Raw genomic sequence first — 24,467 nt, 5'->3', positions numbered from 1 at the left:
AATGTGTCTGGTTATCTGCAATGTTTTAGATTTTGAGTTTCCTGCAAGCTTTATGTAATTGCGAGTGTTGAGTAATTTATGATACACTCATTTTTGCAAATTTTGTATCAAGGATAATAAATATTTTTGATACGTTATATTAAAATAGAGTCCTCTGAAAATGTTCGGTATATTTTGGTTCGATAATACCCTGGTTCAGAGGGTTTCCCTGCGTCTTTCAGTATAGCGGACCTGCAGGTACAAACGGGTCCCAAATTGGAATCCCTAAAAGCCATAAAAATATTGTGTTGGAAATGGCTAATTTCCATTTAACAGAAGGGTATTTATAAACTGCAAAATCCCAAGCACAAATTGTGAATAGATTCTATTGGCCAGGAATTTATAGTGACAAAGAATTAAGTCAGCACATGTGCCCTACGTCAGAAAGCCAGTACTCAAATTCCTCCTCCAATCCGCTTACAACCCTAGCCGATTATAGACATTCCCTTTTCAAGGATAGGGATGGATACAGTAGGACCTTTAGAAATCTCCAAGTTAGGCAAACATTAAAACCCGTCTTAAATAAACTAGTGGAAGCTGATGGGAAACATTGGGACATTATGATACTGTGGGCCCTGTTTGCCATCAGAAAAACTCCTCAGTCATCCACAGGTGTTTACCCTTTTGAATTATTATATGGGCGAGAACCCAGAGATGTGAAATAAATAGAAAATGGCTACTATACCATTATCCCAAACTGCCCAAAGGCTTGTTGGAGTGTTTCCTTTAGTTTACTTTGATAGGCAGAGGAATGCTCTTCAGGGTAGAGATAGTGAGGCATTTGTCAAACCCTTTTGAGTTAATAAAATGGCATCTTACGAAAAACCAAGTTATCCGCCTCACATTTCTGACCCCTCACAATGGCATCTAGAATTTGCTTTATGAAATTAACGAGTCTACAGCTGCTGATCAAATAAGTATGAGGGATCCCCCTCACCAGTTTGTACTTCCTCAGAATTGTTCTGCTAAGAGCAGGGACAGACAGTCTTCTCCCAAACATCCACGATAGGATCTTTTAAGCACTCACCGAAAGGCTGTCCTATATGAGACCCTGTACACATCTGTAAGCTTATCCTTCTCTCCCATATCAACTCTGTCACATGCAAATCGAAGGCTTTGCTCTTGAGGCTCATACAAGAGAAACCTTCTGCATTAGGGCCTGTAGGTACAGGGTCAAAGGACAACCTCAGGTGAAATTTCCAATCCACTGCAATCCTATATGTCCCTCGGAAACCCATCCACATCTTCAGATCTTCCCCTAAAATATTTATAGGCTCTGAAGCAATGCTTCTCCCAGTGACCAATTTCAAATTTACCAACATCCTACCTGCCCAGGAGGTCATCTTTTCTTTGCGACTTCAAAACTGTATCCTGTGCTTTGAAGCCCAAAGGTCTCCAATTCACCTCCAGCACTGTATCTGGTGAGGAGCCGACCTCCTGCAACACGGCCCTTGACTCCACAGAGTTGGCGGAGAAGGACATGCCAAACCAGTCGACAACCAGAGTATCTGCTTCCTCAGGCCTGGTATCAGGGGCGTCCGACACCACTGGTGACGCCAGGCTATGCCGCACTGTCTCTAAATAGGGTTGCATATGAGGCAAGGTGGGAGTGGACGCCATCAGCTGTTGCCTCATTTCAGCAAACTAAACCAACATCTTGCGCCAGATGAATCTGGCACCCCCAAGCACTAAAGAGGTCACAGGTGCCTACGGTTTCGTGACAGCAGTTACCACTATCCTGACAGACGCCTGCCTGGCAGAAGCAACAGTCTTCCTCCTTTTCTTCTCTTTTCTTCTCTTTTCTCCTATCGGAGTGAATGTGCCTAGAGGGCCGAAAAGCACTCCTAAAGTAAGACCTTTTACCATGTCTCCTTCTGGAACTAGTATAGGTACTCTGGCCAGTGACATCCTGCACAATTGCTCAGAGTATGTCCTCTCCATTTCAGAGGAACCCTTACGGCCCTCCGGCGGCCGACTTTTTAGCCTTCTCCTGGGACCTCAGGAACCGGCATTCACAGGAACACCCCACCCTTAGATTTGATTTCCCGACACGCATCACATTCCTTACGGTCATGCTGGGACACTAGGCACCATAAGCAGCAGCCATTGGTCTCCATAATGGACATTGTGATGTGCCACTTCCTGCAAGCCTCAAAACCTGAAGATTTTACTCTTTTTAGCAAAAATAAATTGGGGAAAATCATATCAAATTAAACAAGAAAAAACTGAATTTACACTTGCCGGACCTAGCGTGCCAACAGCTCGAAGTGTGTTGTGAAGACTCAAAACCTGTAGTGTCGGAAAAGGAACTGTCGGTATAGGGGCGGGCAGCACACAATTACACTGGACACTGCCATTTGGAGGCTTCCAATCACATCCTCACGGCACTGAGGTAGTAGATAGTACCACCCGGTGCTAGAGGTCCCAAAATGGACATTACAAATATAAGAAATCTGCAGGGGAGATAGTGTCCATTAGAATCGTCTCTGATCTATCGAAAATATTTGGAATTAGTTTGTAGTTCTGTTAACTTTACTTAATTTGTTTACCTTCCGAATTTTACTATTGTTATATATTGCTTTTAACTATGAATTGCATGTAATACGGATGTAACAAAAAAGCAATATTCTATGTAAATTGTTGAGGAACCTGTAAAACGAGGAATTTACAAAAAGGTTTTGTAAAAATAAAATTTTAAAAAGCATCAGAAACTTGAAATCCTTTCTCTTGCCTTCAAGAAACCTACAAGACATACATGGGGGCTAAAAACAAAGCTATAGTTGGTTTCAATTTTCCCTCATTGCTGCTTACTTCTGATGCATAGGGAGTCTCAGTAGATACCTTGAACATCAGGTCTGCAATAGACACAAGGTCCTCAGGTGGATACAGTTTTTTTCCCCCCCCCAACTTGCTTTTTATTAACATTTTGCCATATAAAGGAATAAAATTAAACAAGCCCCGAGACCCAACTCCCCCCTCTTACCCTGCCCAGGAGCAGTATATCGAGCATTTGCCCCCCTCACAGGGGTGCTATATTTGAGGCGTAGAGTGTTCAAACCAACACACATTCGTTCTGAAGAGCCCTTAGTCAGTTCAGCTTTTCTCACATTCCAGGATCTGAGTCCTCCTGACGGAGTATAATACCCAACAGTGACATGCTTTTGGGGCACCAGGCTCTGCGCGCCCCTCCCTTCAGAAATTATATCAGGGCAGCCCAGTCCGATTCAAACTTCATGTGTTGACCCTGAATGGAGTATGTAAGCCATTCCATGGCAATGACTGACCAGATTTTTGTTACCCACTCGCAGTCAAATGGGAGTGAGGGGGGGTTCCTTGGACTTCCACTTGCACGCCTGCACCATTGCAGCAGACATCATGATAACAGACTCTGCGGGCCGATTTCATAGGAAGGTCCGCTACCTCCCGGTTTATGCCTAACATCTTAATCCCACTGTTCCCACCCCCTCGAGTCCCAAGACTTGCTCCATGGCCTGCCGAAAGGAGTTCCAGAAGGTGTCCAGTTTCTGGCATTCCTACCAAATGTGAGCCCAAGAGCCCCTCCCCCCACAGTCCTTCCAGCAAAGTTGTGAGGTTCGTGCAAACATCTTGTTTAGTATAACCGGTGTTAGGTGCCATTGATACATCAGCTTAAGCCAAATCTCCCGGGTCTGGAGGGATCTAGTGAGTTTCGGAAGTCCTCCTGCCACTCACTCTGATATTTCTGTGCCCGTAAGGTGGATACATTTTTTGATGAAAATTAAAAGTCTACTCAGGATCACCTTTAATAACACCCCAATCGTCATGGCTAGTATCAGGAGGCATAGACACCTCTTATTACTGATCATCATCATCATCATCATCAGTGTCCGTGCCTTGACCAAGTGATTATATTGAGCTGAGAAGGACCCCCTTGCAGCAAAGATACGTCGGGTCAAATGATTTACCATTCAGCGTGCAGGCAATTTCAAATGCCCGGACAGGAGTACTGAGTCAGGACAAAGTGAGCTGGCAGCAAGCCTCCCCACTCCTTGTACGGGTCCCAACTAGAACTGTAACTCTGAGCAGAGATTTAGAGCAGGCAGCAGGATGCACAGAGGTGTCACTCAAAAGTGAAACGGTCTTACCAGAGTCACCTTCTGAGTTGTTTTGGGGAGGCAGGGGTTCAAGAAAGCCACCAGGACCAGACTAGTTTCTCGCAAGTATGAGCACCAGAGTGTTTCGGTTTGCTACGTTTCTCCCAATGGGTCTTGTCAAATAATATATATATATATCTGTATCAACCAGTGATCAATCCTATGCTTAGGAACTGTCTGCTGCAACATCACATTCTATTAATGTTCAACATGCCCGGTTGATATGGACTAGTATCATTAAGACGGTTTCTAGTTTTTTCTTTGCCCTGTTCAACTATGCATACTATATATGGTGGGAAGAGGAACTTAAGTGTGAGTTTAAGTCAGCGCCTCCAGAGGCTATCTAAAAAGAAAGAAAAAAAACTAGCATAATTACCTTTCAAACTATCTGTTCCTATGCAATGGGATGATCTAGAAGTTTAAAGAATGAGCTAAGGCATCGGAGATGAGATGAGCCAGGTGTGCAGGGGGTGAACTATGCGTTTATGGCATGAGCTGTTGGAGCAGAGGTAGGATGGGGACCGTTATTCTTGATTGCAGGAGTGGCCTGCAAGTGTTCCCTCTGGGGCACAGCACAATAGGGATGCTTAGCCACTCCAGAATACCAATCATTTGTTCTGCACTCTCACCTCTTTCTGCCGTAGGTTATCCGAGTCTTCCAGTGTCTGCTTGAACCTTTTCTTCTCAGCATCCAGACGTTCTAGGTTAATAGAAAAAAAGAGTGAGGTGGTGTGCTAGTGCAATTAGCTGTGCCTCAGTGCAGAAACCTTCTTTGCACCATTGTAACAATGAGGAGGTAATGGAAAACAATGGGCCCAGTCTTGTTCCAGTGATTTACACACCACATTGCAAGATAACAAATTCCAGAATTACAGTGACTGGTGACCCAGATTTTGACCCACGTACCGCACCCTAAAATGCTGTATCTAGATCTCACGTATGACTACACTGTAAATTACACTAACTTTCAAAGATTAAACTAACTGGACAGTTTTCTATAGACATCTGCACTCATTAATAACTGTTGTCCCAACTGCTGGAAAAATGGGGCATGCATGACCCCTACTGATGAAGACTGCTCTTGAGCTGAGAATACCCATGAAACAGGAGTACACACATTACGTTTTTTTTTTTTTTTACAATTACATTTTTTTTAACAGGAGCACAGTATATAAATGTTGTCCTAAAAATTAATAACCTTGTTTGCATTAGAGGCATGTTAACTGTGATACAGGTTGTTGACATTGAAAACAATATAAAACCATTATCAATACTGTTATAATGCCATGAAACACAGAAAATTAAATCAGTTTGCACACACAGGGTTTTTACTATATTTTTTGCAAAGGGGCTGCTCTCCGATACTATAAGATTTCATTACTGTAAGAGAAGAAAGAATTCCCATTAAAGATACAACCCATGTCGGAGGTTCAGTTAAGTGTTCCTTGACTAAAGATTTTCCCTTGTATAGCCCCAATAACACTGCAATGCAGAAAATCATTGTGAAATCACAACTCACCTTGAACAAATAAAGAATCCCTATAAACGAGCTGTCGCATTTAGTATTATCTTCACTTTTAATGGGTCTACGGCAAAGTGAATAAAAATAAAGTGGCATTGGAAGTAGGTAACCACATTGAAGTGGATGCAGGTTCAAATTCCTACCAACTACCCAAGCAGTCAACAGAATGGAAGAAACATCAACTAAAACCATGCAAAGTTGTGAGAGCAGACGAAGACGACAGGAGTAGGAAGAGTGGCACTTAATGGCATGCTCTTATACAGTCATGTTTTATGACTGTTCTAGAGTATGCATTTTGATTTTTTGTAAGAGGTTTACTCATTTTTTAAGGGAGATAAAAAAAAATCAGATTTAAACCTAAAGTGCATCACCTCTGGTTTCATTCACCTGGTTCTGGAAAACACAGGGGTTGCAATATTACTAAACCTCACTACATTTTACCATTAACAAGACTTAAAGGAGGATGGACAGTCAGTTGGTGGAAGTAAATTGTTTAATTATTCTCTTTTTAATGGCAAAAATGAAGATAAAAAATATTTGCCTCGATATACTGCACATTCTGTGGTAGGAACAATCATAATACGGGTAGGCTGGAATTTGGTTCTTTCCCTCAAATTGGATCACACCAACCCTATTTCACCATAGCTCAGGGGCAACGTGTTTGTCTTGGAAGCAAGACAACATAGTGCAACAGGTTCGAATCTCGATACCGCTCTTAGAAACCACTCGTTGGTATTAATCGTGTTATACAAGAACAATTATAATTATAACCATAAGGCCTTGGAAGCCCTTTGTAAAGGAATGTCAGGTTTGAGCCGGGTAGAGGTTTGGCCATTTCTTCATCCTGGCGAGCGCAACTATTCCTTTTCTTCTCATGCATACAAATACATTGTTGGATTATTTTTTAGTGTCTGCGAATTGTATGCCTTTGTTGCACACAAATATCAGAGCATGACCGCTAGAATAATCTAGAATAATCTTTAACACTAAAATTCCCTATTACTGAATAGGTCCAGCCCCGAGTTGGATTGGGGTATAGTGCATCAGTTCTTACTTTTCAGGTAGATCTATTATGTGATATAAAATGTCAGTAGTTGTGATTCAGAGTTCCAAAAAGTTAATGAAGGTTTGGGTAAGTAGGGTAGGTAGATCGAGGAGGGGGAACATTGACTAGAGCACTACTGACCAAAGTCTGAAAAGAGTTGGAGACAGGACTTTATGCCCATGTAACCCGATGGAGGATAAGGGTAGAAGAGGAGGTTAGGGGGGACATGAGTGTCAACTTACCCACCTTACTCAGATTTCTCAAGAGACCACTCATGATGTTCCAAATTCCATTGGGGATATATTCTTCTGAGCTTTGTCCAGTCGAGGGAGGAGCAGGGGTCGCGGGTCCAGAGGTTCTTTTTAGACACAGGATATAGTTTTAGTCAGTCAAGATACCTGTATTATGGTTCCAGGCACTGTCCAGCTGAATACCCCTGCCAGTAAATGAAGAAAACAGGATACCTCTAGGGAGTGGAGATGGGTTGCAACAGGAGTCACCACGATCAGGCAGTGACAGGCGATATTCAATGGACGAAGAAAGAAGCAGTATCTGTCCACCGTCCAAACTTACCTCAACTGGCCCCAACGCTAAAATAACTTAGGACAGGAGAATGACTTCCTTCTCCTGGTATATTGATTTCCACAAACTTTAGTCAATACTTTATGTTCAAATAATCTCTGGTGACTCTTTTGATCAGTTCATGCAACTACTTCAATAATTTAAACATGGCTTGGGTACTTCTCTCTTTCAAAAGTGTTATTTTATTCCCTTCCTCTTGGTTCTCTCCACAGAGAGGTCTTCTTTGTTGACTCTGGCGATAATGATTCTCTTTCACTCAGTTAGGTTTCAGTATTCTACTCTACTTGTCTACACTAGGATGCGTAGGATTGGTCTTGTAAGGATTCACGTTTACCCCTCTGGGCTTTAATGATACCGTTTCTTAGAATTCACTGGGACAAGTATGATTGGAGCAGCAATGATTCTGCTTACCCCTCCCTGGTCTCCAGTTTTCCCAATTACTTGGTGTTTGCAGAGATAACCTCACCGGGGCTTTCATTCGCTCAGGTCGGTTCTCTCCTCTTGTCCTGGATGGCCGTGCAGTATCTTCAATACAGTTAAGTTAAGGTCCTGTGTACTTTATTGTGGAGTGGTGTCAGCGTTGTTTAGAGGACCTCTGGTCCACCATAGGCATGTTGTGAACACGCCAGCACTTTGTCTTGCAGTGTCAAGATGCAGTGCGTCTAACTCAGTTCCTCGTTTCTGTCTCAGTACAGGACGTGGTTCGTCCAGCTTCCCTTCTGCATCAGGTCTCCTATCTGTTTGTAACTCGCAGGATTTCTCCATCCAATCTCCTCCCCTCTCGCCTATGATGTAGCGTGGTATTTCCCCAGCGCACTTCCCTCTCTCTGTGTCAGGTGGTTTCTGCCCTTCTCTCCATATACTCTTCTTCGTCCCAGTTATATGGGTTACTTCATTTAAATAAATATTTGCACTTTCAAAATTAGAGTAACACGTACTGATATTTTCTTCATACCAATCTTCAAAGGGTATTTTCAAAAAGTTATTGTTGGGATGGATTTGAGGGAGTTCCTCATAGGAACGCAAGTCCTTGTCCCTGAAGGGGGGAGTCTCTCCCGCTGAGGTCCTACTTGCCTCGACCCCCAGGGAGTGTGTTGCAGAGCGGGCTCATCTCTCTAGCCTCATGGAGGAGGAGGGGGATCTCCCTTTGGGAGAAGGGATGAATTCCTGCGATTCGCCACAGTACCGAAGAAAAAACGATAGGTAGGACTTTGAACTGGTAGCGACAGTTCCCAACTTTGAATCTCAGGCCCTTCCTGTGCTTCTTATGGACAGTCACTTGCAAGTAAGAATTGTGGAGTTCTAGGGAGAGTAGCCAGTTGTTCGTGTCCAGGGCCTGGAGGGTCTTGGCTAGAGTGACTATCTTGAACAGATCCAAGATGGGTCTCAGACCTCTGTCCTTCGACATTAGAAAATATGTGGAGTACAAACTACTGCCTCGGTCCGAGCAGGGTATTTATTTATTTATTTATATAGCGCACCAAACCCTTCAGGTATCTGTGCGCATTGCATAGTTTACAACATAATATTTAATATTTACATAACATACAAATAGGGTACAGCAATAAAAAAAAAACTCAAAGGTGAAGCAGAGATATATATACAAGTTTTGGATAGTGGTCAAGACAATTATTGTACGTCCTCAGAAAGGAGCCAGGATTTGACATTTTTCCTGAAGCAATAATACAATGGTTCTGCTCCTAGGGCTACAGGGAGCGAATTCCAGGCTTCAGCTGCTAGTACGGGGAAGCTGCTGCCCCCTGCTTTTTCCAATTTAAATATGGGAACCTTGATGCAATGTGCTTGTGAGGATCTAGTGGGTCGGTGGGGTACATTGCTGATAAATCAATCCAGATATTTAGGGGCTCAGTTGGTAAGCCGTGTGTGTGTGAGCTAATGTTTTGAATTTTAATCCATCTTTGACTGAAAGCCAGTGGGAGTTTCGTCTCACCTCTGAGATGTGGTGAGATTTTGGGATGTTTAGTGCTGACTTTAATGCATTATTTTGGAGTATTTGCAGTTTTTTTAGGTTTCGTTTGTTGGTTCCCAAGTACAAGGCATTGCAATAGTCCAATTTTGATAGAATAAGCGCTCTTGCCAGGGTCATGCAGCAGGCTGTTGATAGAAAGGGTCTACAGGCGTTGATAAGCCTGCAGGTATATGCTGTGGCAGAGGCTGTCGCGTTGACTTGTTTAGTCAAGGTAAGTGAGGAGTCGAGGTAAATTCCAAGTGTTTTCACTACCTTGGAAATATTTTACTTGATACCATCTACGTTGAAGGCTTTGAACTGAGTGTCTAGTTTATTTAATCTGGGCTGATATCTAATGAGAAGTAGCTCAGTTTTATCATTAAGACAAAGGCTGTGTGTGACCATCCATTCTTGAAAGATTGAGTAGATGTTGTTGAGCAGTTTTGTGTAAGTGTCAGTGTCCAGTAATGGGGATGAGGATTTGGGTGTCATCTGCATAGTTGGTGTAGGTGACACCCAAATAGTCCAGGTTATCGAACATGGGCTTCGTAAATATACTGTAAAGTGTAGGGGATACACATGAGCCCGGGGAACGCCACACGTGAACGGGGCAAGTTCAGCAGCTGCAGTCGGTTCGAAAACAGTCCTGGTTCTGTAATCCAAGAAGGATTGAATCCAGGTGATGTCTTTGGTCGAGAAGTTGACTGCTGTTGCTAGGGCGTTTGCATAAGACTTTGTGATTAAGTCGAACGCGGCCGATAAATCTAGTAAGAGAAGGAGGGCCATATTGCCTTTATCTCGTATATCGTCCATCTGTGTTTTTAAGCCTAATAAGGCTGTTTCAGTGCCATGTCTAGGCCTAAAACCCTAGAAGATTGTTAATTTCGAGATGTTCCTGTATCTGTAGGTATGCAGCCTTGTAAAGGCTATTTAAGAGAAATGGTACTGTCGTTATCGGTCTGTAATTAGTGGGGATGTTAGGGTCAAGGCAAGGTTTTTTTTTTTTTTTTTTTTTTAAATAGAGGGAGAACCCAGGCGTCTTTTAGGTTGATTGGGACTGTCCTGGATTTAAAGGATGAATTTATTAAAGTGGTGATGAATGGCACGAGATCCCCTGCTGCCTCTTTGATAATCGGTGCAGGACAGATATCACCCCTGGCATTTGGATGGCTAGAAGCTGGTTATTAGATCCTCTACTTCCTTAATAGTGAGAGGGGCGAACTTGAATTCGTTGTATGATGTGGTAGGGTTATGGTTTACGTGTAAATCAGAGTCGGATGAGAGGCTCACCTTTTTTGTTTCAATTTTGGCTTCAAGAAGCATTATTTTGTCCAGCAGCGCTTTTTGAATCTTGGTGCACCAAGGCAGATCTTTACTGCAAGTTTCTGGGTGTGGTATAGGAGATTCCAATTCTCCAAGTATAATGAAGAGTTCTCTCGTGGATGAATTTGCTTTATTAATTCTATCATTATAGGTGTCACTTTTTGACTGGTGGATGGCAATTTTGTAGCTAGTGGAGGCTTTTGTGAATAATTATTTGTTCTAAGTTGAGGGGTTCTTTTTCCAGTTAATTTCAGCCTTTCTTTTGTTCTGACTTAAGGTTTTGAGGTTAGGGGTGAATCAGGAGTTTAGATGTGCACTTGGTTTAGCTTTTTCAGTGGGGCTATTGTGTCAAAGGCATGGAGTATAGTTTGGTTGTAGAGCTCTACAAGGAGCGATAGGTTGGTGTTGGGATGGTTTATAATGGGTTGAAGTAGTGGCAGTAATTTCTCAACTGAGACATTACATAGGTTTCTAGTCGGTGCAGGTGGTGCAATTGAGTCACCATGATTAGGCTGCGTTGTGCCCTGTAGGGTGAAAGAGATGATATGGTGGTCAGACCACGCGTAAGGTATGTTAGATAGAATTTTGGTATCGCAATTGACACCTGCGAGCCAGTCTAAATATATTCCTTTATTGTGTGTGGGTAGAGTTATATGATGCGTGAAGCCTAGTTCTGTCAGCAAGTTAGCAAGGGTGAGGGCGTTGTCCTCTTTTATATCGCCTAAGCCAAGATTGAGGTCACCCAGCAACATAATTTGGGAGTCTGGTTTGGTGTTTGCCATAAGGAGGTGTGTAATATTTTCCTCAAAGGTGGTTATTGTGCCTGGGGGTCTATACATAAGGTGTATCATAACATTGCGTGATGGTGCAAGTGGGAGTTTATTTTTTTTATTTTTTTTGTATGGTTTGTTACAAACCTTTAAAATACAGATTATTGCATACAGCATTTTTTTGTAAAATGATGTCTCCTCATTTTTCACATTACATCACAACCAAGGAACAGAGAAATTCTTAACAAGCCAATCCTTGGAACATAGCACTTATTAATTTTTACATACTGTCTTTTACTAGTGCTAATCGATTCCATATGTCTTCCAGGAAAAAAGTCAAAGCAATTTTTAATTTCCTGTCGGATTCATCGAAAGCATTTGCCACGAGTTCTCAGCCCTCAAGGACTATCTCTTTGCAATTATGGCCCCCAGATGCCGTGTTCTTTCTGTGCAAAGAGTCGTACAGAAGAGCATGAGATGTTTTAAAGTTTTGTCTTGTTGGGTACAAAGCATGCACGTTTGTTCGATCTCTGCATGCTTTGTCCAAAGACAACCTCTCTTTAGTCTTGAATAGATTTAGCCAAAGGTTCATATACAAGGATCAACGGTGTCAATCAGGGAATAGCACCAGAAATGTTTGTAGATCGTTAAATGATTTAGCTTCGCTTGGCACGTTATTCATTATCCGGTCATTGCGTCTTTGTTCCCCCGTCGCAATCCAATCACGTCTCCATAGTTGTTTCTTAGCCAAGTTTAGATTGGTGTGAAGAGTTACAGTTTCAATATTTACCTTTCAGGATTTCCTCACAGCGTTCTGACCACAGTCTTAATGTACACTTTCATTTCCAGTCCCAGGGTAAGTAAAATTTTAAATTGTGGTGGATTGTTTTCCATGGTCATTTTGAGGTAGTGTGTTAAGGTATTGCAGCAAATGTGTGCATTTATTGAGATTAAATATAGTTCGTAGCAAATGCACGCCGTGGGAGTGCCCTTAGGTAGCCATAGTACCTTGGTCCAAAATATGTTTTCAAGGGTGGCCCAAAGTTCATATGGGCATCCCAAGGCACATTCAGCTCCGAAGATTAATGTCGGAACTACTTTTTGTTTGTAAAAAGTGACTACCAGTTTTAATGCGAACTTGCCATACTTGTTATTTAGCACGACTGCTTGACTTGCTAGTTGTCGACACTCGATTTTAGCATTTTCATGCCAATGTCCATCATTGATGTTGGAACTGATCGTCATGCCCAAATATCTGGTGTGTGCTGCGATGTTCAAGGTCTCCTTGCCCAATTGCCATCAAAACTTTGCTCTGAGACGTGCTGTACCATTCCGAAGATCTTGTAATGTCAAGATTTCTGACTTGCTTGTATTGATGCCGACCATTGGTCCCGACATACTCCTCTAAAGCGAGCAACTTCCGTTGAAGTCCTATTGGTGTTGTATCCAACAGGATCTAGTCATCCGCATAAAGAAGCCAACTAACATGATACTCATGTATTTTCGGTGGGAACGACGGAACACTCAATAGTTACACCAATATCGGATAGAAACAAGTTAAAGATTGTTGAGGCCAAGGGGCACCCTTGTTTTACCCCGCAGTATGTTCTTATAGCGGTTGACAGGGTTCCCGCCCGGTATAACCTAATCCTAACTTCAGTATTGGTATGAAGCTCTTTAATGGCCAATAGCATACTTACAGGACAATTCCACTTGTGTATCTTCGTCCAAAGAATTTCCCGGTCAATGCTGTCAAAAGCATGTGAGAAATCTATTAGGGCCAAGTATACGTTTCTCCAAGTTCTTATGGCCTCCATCTTCATATTCAGATTCAGCCCACACCCCACGCCTTTGACAAAGCCTGATTGGCTAAGATCAACAGGCTGGTTTAAGTTGATCCACTCAAGTAGTTGGTGTTGAAGGTAAAATCGCATAGATTTTACCTAGTACATCCAATAAAGCTATTGGTTGGTAGTCTTTGGGGTTTGTCCTGTTGCTTTTTTTTTTTTTTTTAATTTGGTTTTATTGATTTTGAAACAAAAAATAAAAAAAGAACCAAAAAAAGATTAACAAAAGATTTGAGCATTTCACTTGTTACAACTCTGTTAGCATATGGTTACTTCAAAAGAACAAAACTAGAGTCTCATTATACAATTGATCGTCCTTGTGTTCGTTTCCGATCTCTAGTAATAACAGTCAGTATAACATACCCCATACCCACCCGCCTCCCTCCCCATGGTTGGGCAGACATCATTGCGGCATCTTTTCTCTGTTAACATGTTCATAGCGGGTAATGTTCGGTTCACTATTGTGAGGTTTCCTTGATTCTTGGGTCATAACTGTCCTGTATTGAGAGTTTTTGAGATTCTTGGTTCAATTAAGGTCCTGTAGTGTCTTCGGGTTGGGAGTCTGTCGTCTCCGAGAGGCGTTTGCCTCGAAATTCCGACCATAAGATCTCGCATTGCGATGCTTTGTTGTGTAGGGATGCCGTGATCAAGTCCATTGTATAAATGTTGGTTGACAAATTAATCCATTCCTTCTTACTTGGAACCTTTTTGGATTTCCATTTTGTTACTAGAAGTGAATGGGCTGCTAGTAATAGGTGTGGGGCAAGACCCCTGAGTCTAGTCCATTCATCCTCGTCTTTTTCCATTCCGAAGAGAACCAAACGTGGATCAACGTCTCTTTGTATGCCGTCTATGTCTTTGATCCATGCTAGGACTTCCTCCCAGAATACCTTAATGCGTGGGCAGCTCCACCACATGTGCCAATAGTCGGCTGTTTCTCCACATTCTCGCCAACATCTCGGGCTCAGAGTCTGAAACATCTTAGACAATTTGAGTGGGTCGTATTGCCATGTATGTAGGAGTTTAATGGCATGTGATTTATATTGACTGGATAAGGATGTTTTGGATGCATTTTTGCACATCATTTCCCATTGTTCTGGATATATCTCCTCTCCTAAGTCTCTCCCCCATCTGCTTCTGAGATGTTCCGTGGACCTGGTGCCTGCTTCGATAAGTTCTTTGTACATTGCAGATATCAAACCCTTCATTTCAGACTTAGAATCCAAGAGTTGTTCGAATGGGGTGAGTTCCCTCTGCAGCTTTTCCTTCCATGCAGATTTTGTGAGGACTCTTTATCTGGATGTATTGGAAGGTGGATAATTGGCCTATCCCTAGGGCTTCAGTTAGGTCTGGAAGAGTTATGAAGTTGTCCTTCTGGAGTTGCCCTACCCTTTCGAGTCCCGCCTGGTACCAGGATTGTAATCTTCCTACTTCGGGTATGTGATCGTTTATGCCAGGGGACCATAAGTGGCTGAGTGGGGACGGCCAGGTGGTGATCTTGTTCATTGCTTTGCTTGGTTGCCAGATGTTCCAGATGGTACTCCGTATCGGGTGGCTCTTAATTTTCCATTGTATTCTTTTGTGAGGGGTCCATAGCCATTCTGACACAGTGGCCGGCGAGAAGTAATGATTGTCCATGTGGACCCATTGGAGGTGGTTGTAATCACGTAGGTGTGGGATAAGGATATGTAGTTGTGAGGCTTTGTAGTATGCTCGCAGGTCGGGGAGACCTACTCCTCCTTTGTCTTTGGAAAGCGTCAGTGTCGTATGCAATCCTCGCCTTCTTCCCCTGCCAGAGGAACCTAAGCATAAGTTTTTTGGCCTCTTCAAAAAACGCATTTGGTATCTTGATAGGTAACATCTGGAAAGGGTACAGGAATCGTGGGAGGCATACCATTTTAATGGCATTAATCCATCCTAACCATGAGATCGTGAGTTTGTCCCACCTATTCAGATCGGCCGAGAAGCTCTGGAGGAGGGGAGAGAAGTTAGCTTTGTATAGTTCTGTTATGTTTTTAGTGATCTGGATGCCTAAGTATTTAAACAGAGTGTTAGAGTTTGAGGCCTAAGGGCAAGAACTTGGTTTCGTTTTCCTCTTTCGTTCCTTGCAAAGGGAACAATATTGATTTAGTTTTGTTCACCTTAAACCCAGAGAGTTTGCCATATTCTTCTAATAGTTGGAGAGCATGAGGGACAGATACAGAGGGGTTGGTAATGTGTAAAAGTATGTCATCAGCATAGAGTGCTATCTTATATTCTTTCGTTCCCAATCGCATGCCTTCTATTCTGGAGTCGGATCCTATCGTTTGGGCCAGGGGTTCTAGGGAGAGCGCAAAAAGTATTGCAGAGAGGGGGCACCCCTGTCTAGTACCACGTCCCATATCAAACCATCTGGAATATTCCCCATTAACAGAGAGAGATGCCTTTGGAGATGTGTATACTGCTTGTATTCCTTTCCTAAATCTCGGCCCTATCCCCACCTTGCGAAGGACTGCCCTCAGGAATTCCCACTCCACTCTATCAAAGGCTTTTTCTGCATCTATTGACAGTAGGGCAGGGTCACCTGGTAGTTCTGGTGATGAGTGGATGAGATGGAGTTTTGTGCATGGTGTCGGCCCGTTGCCTACCCAATATAAATCCGACTTGGTCATTGTGCATGAGGTGAGGAATCATTACTTCCAAACTGGCGGCTAGTACCCTGGTGTAAATTTTGGCATCTAGGTTGAACAATGAAATTGGGAGGTATGAACCACAATGTTTGGGGTTCCTTCCCTCCTTTGGGATCACTGTTATGAGTAAAGGAGTCGGGGGCTGTCCCGGTTTCTAATATCTCGTTAAAGAGCTCCGTCAAGAATGGTGTTAGCTGGTCACTGAAGGTTTTATAAAAACCCAGCGGTATAGCCGCCCTCTCCGGGGGATTTGCCTACAGTTAGTCTTTTAATTGCCTCCTGGACCTCAGGTTCGGATATCGGGGATTCTAAGAGCTCAGTTTCAGGGTACGAGATTTTGGGCATGTCTATCTGGGAGAGATAGTGATCTGTATCTGATTGTTCTGGAGTCACTTCCGAGGTGTACAACGCCTCGTAGAAGTTGGCAAAACTCTCTGGGATAGTGTGGAGGGTTGGGGGGGGGGGGGTCGTAGGGTTTCTTCAATTATCTCTTTCACTTTCCGCTCTGCCCTTTGTTCTCAGAGTCTGGCTGCCAATAGTGCGTCGGCCTTGTCCCCCTTCTCATAGAATTTCTGTTTGAGGAATCGAAGTTTGCGCCACAATTTGTTTGTGCTCCAATAGTCTTAGTTCTTCCCTTTTACGTTGTGCTATGTTGATGTTGCGGTCTGTGCCCAGGTGTTCCCTGTTCTCGCTTTCCAGTTGGCATATTTCAGACCCAAGTCTGTGCTCAATAATCTTTCTCTCTCTTTTTTTGGTAGATCCTTCTCGTATCAGGATGCCTCTCCAGGTGGCTTTACCCGTCTCCCATATTGTCTGTTTGGAGACTTCCCCATTGTTTAGTTTGAAGTATTCCTCAATTTCAGTTGCCATTTCAATATTAAATACTGTATCTTTCAACATGCTTTCATTACAGCGCCACTTACCTCCTGAAACAGGTAAGTCTGCCCATCTTATTTCTGACAGGACCACGTCATGGTCTGACCATGTTTTCGGAATTATTTCTGATAGCGTTGTGGTGTCAAGGAGGTCCTTGGTTAGGTACAAGTAATCAATCCTGGTGAATGTTTTGTGCGGATTGGAGTAAAAAGTGTAGCCTCTTTCATTAGGATGTTTAATTCTCCACACATCTTGCAGGTCATATATCTCCATTATGTCGGAAAGCCCAGTGCGATCAGTTCTCGTTTGGTTTCTTATCTCGGGTCGCCTGGTTCCCAGTCTTTGGTCTGCCCATTGATTAATGTCTCCTCCGAGAACAACTTGGCCGGATGCTTCTAACATTATTTTGGGTATTGTCTTTTCTAGGAACTTGGCTTGTCCTGCGTTGGGAGAGTATATTACTGCGACTGTTACTTTAACCTTTGCGATTGTCTCAGATATCAGGAGGGCACGCCCGCTTACATCGGACCAGGTCTCATCTACTTTGAAATTGATTCCTTTCTTGATCAGGATTCCAACTCCTCCCTTCCTGAGTGGGCCCGAGCCCCAGAATTCCTTTCCCCCTCTTTTTCTTAGTATGCCTCTTTCCTCCACCTTTGCAAACTTTGTCTCTTGTAGAAGGAGAATGTCTATTTGAGATCTACGGAATTCCCTAGCCACTAGTGATCTCTTGGTCGGCGAGTTGAGGCCTTTCACGTTAAGTGTTCATATCCTTAGGGACTCCCTACCCTTCTGCTCTTCAATTGGTGCCATTATCAGATTATTTTGGTTGTGGATTCGTGACCTGTGTCAAGTAGACATATTGTTCATAAGGACTCACGTCGTCTTGAGTGATCCTTTGTATTGCCGATAATGCTTCATCCTCTGTACATTTCTTGTCTGCCCAGCCCCCAACACCCTCCACCCTTCCCACATTGACGGCGTCTGTGCGGACCCAGATAAAGACACTGGTCCTGCATCGAACCACCTTTATGAACCGTCACTTCGGGCCCCCAAGATTATTATAACATCATAATCTTGATTGAGCCCCCTCTTTCACCTCTCTCCTTTGTTTACATGGCCCGAGTCTCTTTTGAGCCTATACATCCATACACAGTTCAGGCCATGGACATATGTATTAAAATATATGTCATCTTACCAGTGTTGCAGTTCATTGGTTCTCTCCTCCTGGGTGGGTATTACCTCTCCGAAATTTCCTAGATCCCTTGACACGTTTCCTTCTGGGGCCCTGTATACGGCATCCTCTTTCTTCTCGACGTGGGTCTCCCCAATCGTGTTCCTCTGCGCTTGGTCCAAGGAGGTCAGAGATGTACGCCTTGATCTCCCCCTCTGAGCTCAGCTTGATTTTGTTTCCTTTGTATTCGAAGGACAGAGAGAAGGGGTATCCCCACCTGTATCTTATGTTCTTTTCCTTCAGATGTTTGGTGATAGGCCCGCACATGCGTCGGAGTGCCAGGGTTATGGATGATAGGTCCTGGTATATCGAGATTTGGGATCCTTGGAGGGTAATTGAATCGCTGCTTCTTGCTTTCGAGGATCCGTGTTTTGTCCTGAAAGCGGTGAAATCGAGCCAGGACAGATCTTGGTCCGCCTGGAGACCCTCCGACTCTGTGTATCCTCTCTGTCTTAGGTTCATCAACCGCGTCATCAGCAACTAAGAGTTTGATGATGTCATGCAGGGTGTCCTTCAGATCGCTCTCCGTCTCACCTTCTCGTTCCGGGATTCCGAAAATCCTCAGGTTGTTCCGCCTCTCCCGGTTTTCCAAGTCATCAAGCTTGAGTTTGAAGCTCTCCGCTCGTTGCTCCAGTTTCGTCATCCGCTGTTCGAGTTGTGCTTCAAGGGCGTCTATGGACGCTTGATTGTTCTCAACCCCTTCAAGCCTCTCCTCCATGGTATCTAGGCGTTGGGTGATCTTGTCAATTTTGGAGCCAATGCTGGTACATATATTCTTTATTTCGCCCAGCAAGGCGGCATTGTCCCCTTTGGTAGCTGCTGATTCACTCCCCGAGGTATTTTGGTTCGCCATGGTATGGTCGCAATTTTCGGCAAGAGTCGAGACGTAGGAGAATGTAGCTAGTTTCTCCCTTATGTCCATTGGTTCTCCCGAAGTTCTGTGGTGTCACCAGTGCTGTTCGACGGGGAGATGGAGTTGGGGGCAGAGGAGGCACACGCCCCTGGGTCGGGGGCCCTACCCTCTGCAAAGTTTGTTAGGTGTTGGGAGGGGTGACCGTGGTGCGTTTGTTGATATGCCCAGGGTACGGGCGGCACAGTAATGCATATGGGTCGCCCGGGGTGCCCTTTAAGCGGTGTCCGGGTCAGCCGACGCTTTGGGGGTGTCGTCTCCCCGCTGAGCGCTGTCTCAAGGCCAAGTCCGATCACACTCTTCGGAAGCTCCGCCGACCGAGGCCATCACGTCCCCTTTGTGGGAGGAATGTCATCGGGAGTATGAATTCCGTGGCCGGGGTTCAGGTTCTTTCAGGCTTTCTTCGTTCGTCAGGCCCAGGGTCCGCCTCCGACCGTTGCGCAGTTCCCTGCGAGCGGGCCGCGGAGCCGTTGTGTGACGTCTTTTTGAAGGACGTATATCTCAGGTTTGCAGGGGTCGTTTTCGATCAGGTTTTCGACCAACCGGAGAGGGTGGGGGGGTCCTCAGCTGGCAGCACACCTGTGTAGAATCTTGGGGGGGTTGTCAAAGTGGGGGCTCAATCCCTCCTAGAGACCCAAAGAAGCAGAGCTCACGTGAAGTCAGACCACATCCGCAGGCCCCCTGGTGGCCAGTTCCTGTTGCCTTTTTTAAAGATTGGCACGATGACCGCACTTTCCCAGGATAGAGGGGTTGAGCGATCCCATGCGATTTTTGTAAATGGAACAGAACAGAATTCAGCCCATCTTTCTGGATTCCTTTTTAACGTATAATTCGTCAATTCATCAGGTTAAGGGGCCCTCAAGGAGCTTATCTTCCTAATGATGTTCAAGACTTTATCTGTATCAAACTTAAGGTCCCAATGCTCTACTTTCTGGGAGCACTGGTTCTTTTCATGTTGCTGTAAAGTTGACTGTAATGTAATAACCAGTCAGTTTCAGACACCACGTTAGTCTGGATTGCTGAATGCTTCCCACTTTCTTCATTGATCGGCTTCCAGAATTCTCGTGAGTTCTTATTCCTTAGTTTTGACATCATGGTCTCAGCATCTTGTTGTAACTTGATGGCTTTGTGCGATTTCATCCAGTTTTTATATTATTGTTTGGCCGATCTTTTTTTGGCCGAATATTTTATCTAATTTTTGTGAGTTGCCTGGTTTCGGCTCGCATTTGACGCTTTCTCCTTAAGAACTCTAGATCGCAACTATGTTTGGGCTTGAAAGCGCGATTTGGTGGTCCTTGGTTTTCCCTTGGCAAACAAACAGCAGGTGTCGATATTCAAGTTTGTCACTTTCTTCATGATAGGCATTTGAAATCAGTTTCACATTATCACTATTAAGTCGAAGTCTAACCCTACTGGCTTCTACTGTGACATTGTGATTCCATACGTGCCTGGGTTCTTTCAAAGGTGCAGCAACAAGTAACTTGACCATGTCATGGTCGCTCTGTGATTTGGGAATCACCTGCAAGGAGACAACACGTTCATGAATATTGCCAGAAACAAAGAAATAGTCTATCATTGATTTTTGACAATTTCTGCTCCAAGTGTGGTTAGCGGGTATGTCCAAGTCGTGTTACCATTTAACATTTGCATATTTCTGGATTCCATCTCGAGACACCACCGGTCTGCCATCTGAGCCATGCCCGACTTATGTTTAATGTTAGACTGTTTGACCTCTATGCAGTTAATATTCAAATCTCCACACAGGAATATCTTAGGAGAGACATCCTCCTCATTGATCACATCGATCAAAGAGGATATTTGGTCCATAAAGGTTGATGTCCCTGCTGCTGAATGCTACCAATATAGGTTGATTATGTACGTATAACCAGTTTCCATAATAAATGTATCTCCATAGGAAAGAACTGTTACTTGGATGTAAGCGGATATGTTCCTACATCCAATGATTTTGTACCCGCAACGTTTCCTCACCAGAGTCAGGAGACCTGACATGGGTCTGCCTTTTTGTCTTCGAATTGCTGGATTTATGGCAATCTCAAACTCTTCAGTAATCGGGAATTCCTCCAACCAGGTTTCCTGTAAGCAAACTATATCCAAGCCATTCAACCAGTTGTATTGAAATAAGTGCAGAAAGCCTCTGGTATTCCATGAACCAAAGGTATGTAGCATCTTTTCATCTGCTTTTTGGCATCAACTCTGGCGTTTTCTTGTTAAGGCGTCAGCCAACCAGTTCGTTATTGGAATCAAATGATTTAGATCGTGTTCCTTCACTGCATGGTGCTTCGATGTTCTTTTTGTTTCCACCTTTGAAGGCAATTTTTAACCTGTTCACCACTTTGTGCTTCTTGGATAAAGTTTTAAGTTTCCTTCAGTGAGCAGTCCTCTTGTTTATCCTTTTTATTTGACAACTTGGACAGGAATTCCACTTGCCTACTTGAGGACTTTAAATGACTTTCAAATTCCATATTATGTTTTTGATTAATGGCACAAGACATCTCTGGGCTAGAAGATTCATCATCAGCTCCATTGTCATGTTTGTTTTTTTACTTCGAAGATGTCAAAGCCTAAGGATACAAGTACTGGAGCTGCTTCAAGCAGAATATTGCATATGATTTGTGAGTCAATATGCAATTTTACTCCATCATTTTGGAGTTCTTTGACAAACTTGACAGTCTTTATGTCATTTGATTCCATTGTCCTGACACTTGCAACATAGTGTAGTAAGCGTAGCATGTTATTTCGATTTAGGATGAAACCATCTCTACTTGATGTAATCCGTTCCAAAATAAGACGGTTTGCTGAATGCAGTTTCTTGGAAAACTTTACTTGAGCACCCTTGAGGTTTTTATTTCTACACTCTTCAGCTTCCTTCTCCTGATCTTTCTGTGCAGTATTGTCCATTGACACTTGGTAGTGAAGCCTGATGGGTAATTCAACACTGGCTATGTTTTTGTTTGATCCCTGTAGGTTATAGTTTTTTTTTGGATTAACGTAAATCGGAGGGCCCTGTGACATGCTTTTCCCGTCAAAGCGTTAGTCATTTTTTTCCATTTTTCCTCCTAATGTGATAAAAGGTGGGGCTTGATACTTTTGTTGGAGGAAATGCATTTGGTAGTAGCAAAGTACAGACTCTCCGTGAACTTGTATCATTTAACATCTACGCGACCCAAGGTCGCTTTTTCCAGTGGGGCACTTTTGTTGTTTGATTCTAGTTCAATAAGCTGACCTGGTTGATCCTCAACATCCTCTACATCTTCATATATAGGTAGGTTTAGCAGATCTATTACACCATCATCGCTGCATGGTTTATGTACCACCAGATTCCTCTGTGGACTTTTTGATCAGTTGAATTGCTTATCCTTGGTTTGTCAATTATACCAGCAACTTTGTCAGAGTTCACAGTAGCATTTACAGTTTTCAAATAAAAGTTATTTGAGTTCTTGATTATGTCGCCAATTTTATTGGTGTTCACATTGACGTTTACGGTTTTAAGGTTACGTAAGAACTTTCTTGAATTATTACAAATTCGCGATTTCCTTGATTTTTCGTTTGTAGAAGTGGGTTTGCCTCCTTATTGCTGGTTTGTTTGTTCTTTGCATTAAAGATAGCAAACAACCCATCATTGCTACTGTTTGTGTTCTCAGGGATACGCAAGCCTGGTTCAATTTATTTAAGGTGTGCCCAGCATCCGCTGAGGTGGATGGTTTTTGATGGTCTAGGCTGGCAGAATGTTCACTTTGTAAGGTGCTTTTGACTGCGCTGGCAAATGATGAGACAACCTCCATCGCTTCTGCAGAATTCACGAAGCATACAGGAATGTTCAAACTAGGATCCAATACCTCCTTAATGGTTGCATTCGAAATTTTGTTTCCAGACACTCCTCTAGGAGCGGTGTCGCACTTTGCGTTAGATTCTTTATTGCTTCCCTTTTGACTCAGTCGATGCATCTCAGCATGCGCAGAATCACCAGGGTCCACGGAGATATTCAGACCAGAAACTACTGCCTACATCGTGGAGATAGTATAGGATTCTGTGGTTCCAGACACTCCTGTGCTGTAGTGCTCTCTGGTAATTTCTTTGTTAGTTCTAGTTTGACATAGTTGAGACGATTCCAATGGGGAACAAGGACTAAGGTCTTTTCCAGATTTGCACGTTTCCAATGGAGCGGTAGATTGTTTATCTTTCAACAGTCTCAATGCTTCTTTGGCGACTTCAGTGAGCAGCTTTTTGTCTTCGCTGTTTCGTTTTTGATCTGCCAGTGCTTTCAAGGATTGATCAATTCTTTTGTTCATTTCATGATATGTTTGTTTGAACATAGCATTGTCACATTCCATGTTTATTAATTTAGAGTTCATTAGGACAACCAGTCAGATCTTTAATGCTGCCGTTCATTTGTTCATACAGCTTTATGAACGGGGAGATAGTTATTGACATTGAGGACATCAGGATGGGCTGCACATCCTGGAGAACTTTTTGTTATTTATCCCTGTCCAAATTCAAGCTCATCTCTTCTTGCATTCACCCTGTGGTGGGTACATCTTATTTTTGGAAATTTGCATTCCATCAATGACGAATCTGATGAAGAATCAGGAAGATGTGTTTTCACTATTGGTCAGGCCATGTCGCCCTACAATGGGGCATTTAGCACCTTTCAATGCATGAGCCTGCTTGGCTGTATGCTATGCATTGAAAGTTTCTTTTTGGGGTTTCTTGTTTCTCATTTGAGAGCAATGTATGTTGCGAGAGAAACTTTCTTCAATCCTTCATTTTAAGACCCCACTTTGCCATCTGTTCACGCATGGGCTATCAGTTTTTGTAGAGCGATTAGCCCCATTTTACCATTCCGCCTTCTTAATTCCTTCGAGTTCCGCTTTGTTATTGGGACTTTGCATCATTACTTTTTGTGAGGTCATGTAGCAATTGATTGACTACTTCCAACGATTTTCTCGTTTCTCCTTTTTCAGTTGTTTTCAAGGTTTCACAGACCGCATCCCTGTTTGCGAATGTCAAATAATTAGACGTATTTATTGTGCTCGCAGGAGCTAGATTGTCACTCAAGTCACACATCATGACCAACGACGAGGTACTGCCTATGTCACTTCCTGTCATGTTAATACCTTCGGTGTTGCCTTTGGAGAGGTTTCCACATCTCCAGACAAATCATATTGGTTAGGTGGCAAAAACCCTGTGATCGAGATTGAAAACATCATCCTCCATTCCAACGGTATTCTCCACAACCTGGTGATTCGTTTCAAGGTTCCTCAAATTGATTACGGTTGTTAATTCGCTCTCAACACCCATGTTCATGCCCATATTCATGTCCGTGTTCATCATTCCGGCCAAAACATGTTCTATTGAGAACGTAGTAGGGGCAGAACTTGGTGGGGGAAGAACGACATATGGGGTCATTTTTTTTGCATTTTTTTGTCTTATTTATTGCAGCGTACTGGTCTAGTTCCATACACAGAGCGTGGCGCACTGTCTGACTCGCACGCCATGCTATCACACGCAGCTGGGGGCTCGTAGCAGG

General features: G+C 43.4%; 1 protein-coding gene across 1 annotated transcript in view; it reads right to left on the bottom strand.

Annotated features, from left to right (window-relative positions):
• Window positions 1-24,467, bottom strand: part of LRRC45 (leucine rich repeat containing 45) — a 366,996-nt gene that overhangs the window by 80,586 nt on the left and 261,943 nt on the right. Inside the window, exon 13 of the mRNA XM_069655316.1 lies at window positions 4,802-4,872. Coding sequence (XP_069511417.1) covers window positions 4,802-4,872 — 71 coding nt within the window. The remainder of the gene's footprint in view (window positions 1-4,801; window positions 4,873-24,467) is intronic.

The sequence above is a fragment of the Ambystoma mexicanum genome, chromosome 3q, assembly GCF_040938575.1.
Source record: "Ambystoma mexicanum isolate Mex_15411 chromosome 3q, UKY_AmexF1_1, whole genome shotgun sequence".
Classification (NCBI taxonomy): Eukaryota; Metazoa; Chordata; class Amphibia; order Caudata; family Ambystomatidae; genus Ambystoma; species Ambystoma mexicanum.
Note: the sequence above shows the minus strand (reverse complement) of the source record. Positions and strands in the feature narration are given on the sequence as shown.